The sequence below is a fragment of the Opisthorchis viverrini genome, assembly GCF_000715545.1.
Source record: "Opisthorchis viverrini unplaced genomic scaffold opera_v5_17, whole genome shotgun sequence".
In the NCBI taxonomy this organism is placed as follows: Eukaryota; Metazoa; Platyhelminthes; class Trematoda; order Opisthorchiida; family Opisthorchiidae; genus Opisthorchis; species Opisthorchis viverrini.
Genome location: NW_008751673.1, coordinates 2,819,038 through 2,824,965, shown reverse-complemented (window position 1 = coordinate 2,824,965; position 5,928 = coordinate 2,819,038). Strand labels below are relative to the sequence as shown.

Here is a 5,928-nt window from a genome sequence, read left to right as displayed (position 1 = left end):
ACTATCTGGTAATTTGTTTGTCACAACAGCCACAACCACAAAGTTATGTTTAACTTTTATCGGAGCCATTTCTATGAAATCAGAATACTCACCAAAAACCGCCGTATTTTTGCCATTTTTCCAGAAAAAATGTGTTCAAAATGGTCACTTCCGCCCAGAAGTAAAAGTAGACGGAAGAAGTGCGTAGAATTCTGTATTACATGTGCAGGGCTAGCAAAGCATCTCAAAAGAAACATTTGAATAACTCTAAGTTTAATGCAGATAAGCTCCCCTGTCGAATTATCATATGCAAATATACCGAAGTAAACGTGATTCTTTGCTTCCACTGTTTTGACAGAGCATCAAGCAACAGAGTTCGTTTTGGCCCATCTGGCGTATTCCGAAAATGAGCCGTCTCCTTGAGCATAAAAGTGTCAGTGGCAGAAGTGTGGACTTGAAAGCTCCTCGCTTAACTTTAACTTAAGCTTCCACTGCAGAAAACGAAACAACCAAACAGGGGAACACAATGATTACCCGGCCACCAATAATATGGATAATAGGTATTCAGCTGTAAAACTCTCTGGTGTACACATGCTGTGCCCTCCGAGAGAATTCACGGGAAATATGATGATGCTAGACTGCTCAAGTCCAGACAGGAGTAACTGAGATGCAGTGATTTGATTCGAATCACCCACATTCCAATCAGTAGGCTTACACGTTAACAGTCAAGCTATCTTTATCATCGGCACCAAGTATCTGGTATTATTTATGAGATTCATATCCTACGGTGCTGTCCTTCATTATTGGATCAGTTGCACGAATAAAACATGCGACTGTGGGTGGATGAAAAATGGCCATCGTTTAACCTTACACTGTTGCCCAGCTAATGCTGGCAAATGTTGAATTAACCCACCTCCTTAGCATGTATCATTAAATTTAACAGGTGCGTTAAACCAGACACTGTTCAGTAGCCAGGTTGGTTTATTTTCGTAAATTTGAACGTTTTCCTGAAGTGACTGAGGCAATACAACGATACATCCATGAATTAACTTGACGGATTTTAATCAGAATCTTCATTTGGAAACGGACTCGCTCAAGGTATACCATTACTATTAATCGTTTAAGTGGATGCTAGCATAATTGTATTTAACACAACTCTGCAATGGGATCCACCTAAGTCTCACTATATATAATCTCATGAAATCAAATTACTAACTGACCCCGACGAAATTCTCGATGGAGAATTGATGATCAAGAGTGTGAAAACGCGTCAGATTGCTTTTTCATAATTTGACATCAGTGGGCTTCACTGGTGCGTTTTTCAAGCCTTTGTTACTAACTGTATGATTTTGTCCAAAATATCGACAGAATCACGATTTTCTCCCCACATCAATGAGATTCTACATAGTAAGAGCGAGTTTAAAGACACATTGGACTGTGTTTTATCGCTACTCTTTTCTTTTCCTGTAGCTCTGTCCAGATTTGTGCCCCCTATTTCTGGAGCAAAGAGGATTTATTTCCTTGAATCCCAATGTGGTCGTCTTATGACAACGAATCTTGGCCCGTGACCCCACCAAATGCGTCGAATATCAGTCATTCTGAGCCATCAGCCAACGTACAACAGACCGTAATCGCCGTTTCATCCTCGCTTATTGCATGTGTTGGCCTCGTTGGAAATGCGCTAAACTTTTTCGTTCTACAGGCGTATCATACATCGCTCGTTACTTACGGTGGAGAGTGCACAGCTCGAGTAAATCTACTAGGATTGGCTATCGCGGATTTCTTTTTGTGTCTGATTACACTTCCGTTGAGTTTTGCCAAACGGGAATACAAATCAAAATCTTTCATGCTTTTCTACACACTTGTGGGACCAGGATTAGCTACATATTTCCTCACAGTCAGTGTATGGATGGTGCTTCTGATGAGCATTGTTCGATACTGGGCTGTTTGCCGACCACTCACCTCACGGACCTGGTTGACACAACTTCACATGCTTCGCGTTATTGTCATATTATATGTGTCCGGGTTATTATTTCACATTCCCGCATTGATACGCCTTCGATATGAAGAGGATTGCGGCAGTTTTTCTGATACTGGACTGCTTGTAACAAATTTCAGTGCACCTTGCGGTGATTTACCGCAGCCTATATTTACAACATATGTCATTTACGAAAAAAATCTGTGGCCCAATCAAACAGTTAAACTAATTTATCATACTGTAGAAATTTTTCTGACAAATATTGGTCCACTAGTTGGCGTAGTTCTCTCAAATCTGGCTGTGATACGTGCTTGCAAAAGAAGTGACGCCTGCCGAAGATCTTTCGTCGAATCTTCCCAACAGTTTCACAACAAAAATGGGATTACATCCTCCGTAGCAACGGAACCACCATATGTGCCAACTGCCAGGGCACATCCATTGTACAAACGCCCAATTACTGCCACACGCGATCAAATTTACACCACACCGGGGGTTTTCGTCTTTAGCCCGACTACCCCGTTCAGACAGTCCTTACACCGTTATAACAACCGGGCTACCAATCGTGTTACACCTCTTTTACTTACAGTAATATTTGCCTTCCTGTTGTTCATTGCTCCATTTGGGATAGTGCATCTGGTTTGTGTTCAGGTAATGCGGGATATGGGGGAACGAGTACGAGACGACCCTGAAGCACGCAGTTTATATGCCGCACTAAATTTGACTGTCCAATGGACCAATGTTGTCCAACTTCTGGGATGCGCTTTGAACTTTTTTCTTTACTTCCTTGTATCTACAACCTTTCGACGGACTACAAAACGTACATTTAAAAAGTTTTATAAACGCCTCAGGTCATGTCAGCAGGAGTTCCGACGATCATTTCGTATACATAGTTCCACTCCGACCGAGTTTTCGGATGACGACATAAGAACAAATGAGCTACGTCGAGCACTCAACTTAAAATTAGCTCCTGTCTGTGTTACGGACGCACATTTGACAGCAAACAGATCTGACGCCAACATGCGACAGCGCATTACTCATCTATTTCGGCTGCGTCGTACGACACCAACCCCACCCTCAACGAACTGCACGGGTGAACCACATGTACACTCTTGCCCTCTGCCTGGTTCTCGATGGAATAGCGATCTGTTAGATACCATGGTAATCAACCACTCATGTGGGCAACTGAAATGTGACTGTGAGGTTTGCTGCAGTGCTCTCCCGGTTTTCGGACAATTCAATGCACGCTGTCCCCATTGTTCACAACTGTTCACACTGGATATTTCTTTACCTGAGAAACAACTACAATCAACAACAATCCCCTCAACCTCAAGACAAAAACGTTTACGGACAAGTCACAACGGCAACAAGCAGGTTCATTCAAAATGTTCCGGGTGTTATTCGTATAATTCTGATTTAAAACGCATTCCAAGACGATTCACACAAAATGACGAGCACCGCAGCATACCCAAAGAAGAGATTAGTCATTTTCCTTATCTCTACGACAAGAACTCTCGGCATTCTTATCACCATTCTTATCGTGTTCACTGTAAACCTAAAACACACTTCCCTGCTCAAGAAGCTACCACGTGACTTAATTATGCTGAAGGTTTTTTTAAACGAAGACTAAGAGCGTGATTATCCTTATTCTTCAACAGTATTGGATTGATGACTTCAATTGGTACCGGGACTTGGGTTGTTTAATCGTTTGGAAAACCGAGGAAATAGTTGCAAATCCAAACTCTTAAGACGGATGGGTGTAATAAGCTTTTAAACGCGCAGTATATGAATTGTGCTGCATAAAGTTCTTCGTCTTTCCACTTGGAACTAAGTCTCATTTCGTCCATCTTATTGTGAAACCAAGGGTGTTCGAATACAAGTTCTATGGGGACACCTATAAATAAGAAGCAAACAATGAGATGATATGTTGCTAGTTCCCTTATAACATGGAATATCCGCATTTGTAGTTTCCAAAATAATGATGATCGCAGGCGATGAGAAACTTTGTTGAAAACTGCCCTGTATTTGTTTTTGAAAGGAAAAAATCGAATTCCGAAACAGCAGGGGATCTGCTTGGTCTTCCTGAATGTTTTCACTCTGATGGTTAAAGGATTCTACCAAAAAAGATACACAGTTAAGAAAGCTTGAGTAGTTTATCAAAACTTACACCAATTTTATCCGAAATTTAGTTTCAGTATAACATAAGCTCGACGAAAACTCGGAGACTGCGACCACCTAATGAGCCCTAAGAACAGCAAAACCGGTGGCGAACTGTTGACGAGTCCTTTGAGAACTTACGTGTATTATATTGAATCCAAATAAATCATTTAGTTATTTATTTTGGAGGGTAAGAAGTACGTGATTAAAACATAGCGGTCACACTAAACAGAAGTCCTAGAATAAACAACAAATAAAAAGTGATCTCGAATAGAAATTTTGCTGTCACCAGACTGACCAGAATTAGGATGAACTGAATGTAAGGGTTTAAGTTACTTTTTTCTCTCAAACAGATGTGGCTCGTTTGCCGTTTGCTTACTGTTTTTAGTAAAAGAACGATGTCGAGTAGGCCAATTAGGGGAAAATGTTTTTTTGGCTTAAGATTATCTGAACTAAGGCCAGCATAACAAAGTTGCAAAGTGGTTGCTCCATGGATGTTTCGCGTCAAGACGTTTCGGCGTAATGCTGTTTTGTTGGCTTGTACAAAAGGATTCAGTACTCTGAGACTAATCGGACAAAACATAAGCTTATTGCTCAGCCGACTAAACTGCTACTACCAAGTGCTTTGGTTTCATCAACGAAGTGAGTGAGGCGATAATGAAAAAAGGACTTAAAAACACTAAAGATGCATGGTAGAGTCGGAGCTCGTTTTGCACTTTGTTGCCAAGTAATGAGAAAGCAGTAAGTTCTACGTAAGTTAGCAGGATTTTTGTGTCTACATTCAAAAGGGTCAATTAAATTTGCCTGGAAGTTTAAGCTGTCTGGTCACACGCATGCAAAACAGTCATCTTTAGGGTATTTTACAGGGTTACTAATTCGAAGACTTTGATTAGCTTTTCTCGCAGTTGCCTTACAGATGGAGCAAAAAAGGCTCACCGTTATTATTAAACCTTCCAAAACAAATTGTTAACTGAATTCTCAACTTAGAGAAATCAGGTATCGTGGCTTTTGTAAATGAAACTTTTTTGAAGCAGCTACTGTTTAAAGAAAATTAACTTCGGGCAAATTCGCTAAAAAGTAATTAGAAAGCTAAATTGAAGGGAAAATAATATCACCCCTTGCACTGACACAAATGGTGAAGAAAATTGCAGTATTTTCAGTAATTTTAGGGTCTAAACTGGTTTATGGGATGGCTATTCCGCCATTTCAGCAGTACACAAGTCCACTTGGAGAAAAGCTGGTTTAATGTAAGGAAGAACGTGGAAAACTGGCACGTTGTTAGATAACTTGAACCAAAATGTTCTCATGCAGCATATATTAGGAGGACACTACATAGAGTCAGCTGTAACCGACTGTAATTTCTAGTATCCTCATACAAAGGGTAAATTGAGTAATTCATAACAATCATAATTGAAGTTAGTGGGGACACTATACGCTAATTTAAAACTCAAGCTAATTTGCGGATCAAATATTGTAAGGCAAATTTCATAGCCAATGAAAACTCTAGAAATATTATCTAAGTTATAAGTGCAATGCAAAAAACTGAGGATCTCTTACACGAGTAAATAGTCAGGACTCTGTGAGTATATAAAGTAATAAACTGTCTGTGGAGTTTTTTGACATAGTAATATGAACCAACAAAACACACCCGATATGCACAAAACCTTGTAATAAGTTACTTCATTGAGATCCGGAAATATTCAACCTGTGTACCTGCTGAAGCTTATGTGGATTAGACACAATAAACAGGATTAGCGCATGACTAGTCTTGAGAAAAGTTGGACAACCACACATAATCCTACACAGACTCACATCAG

The 5,928-nt window shown here is 40.2% G+C and overlaps 1 protein-coding gene across 1 annotated transcript; it reads left to right on the top strand.

Moving 5' to 3' along the window:
* Positions 1–1,510: 1,510 nt before the first annotated feature.
* Positions 1,511–3,547, top strand: T265_01604 (hypothetical protein; the record flags this gene model as incomplete). The annotated part of the gene is made up of 1 exon (XM_009165663.1): positions 1,511–3,547. The coding sequence occupies one exon, from the start codon at positions 1,511–1,513 to the stop codon at positions 3,545–3,547; it is 2,037 nt and encodes a 678-aa protein (XP_009163927.1).
* Positions 3,548–5,928: the final 2,381 nt, after the last annotated feature.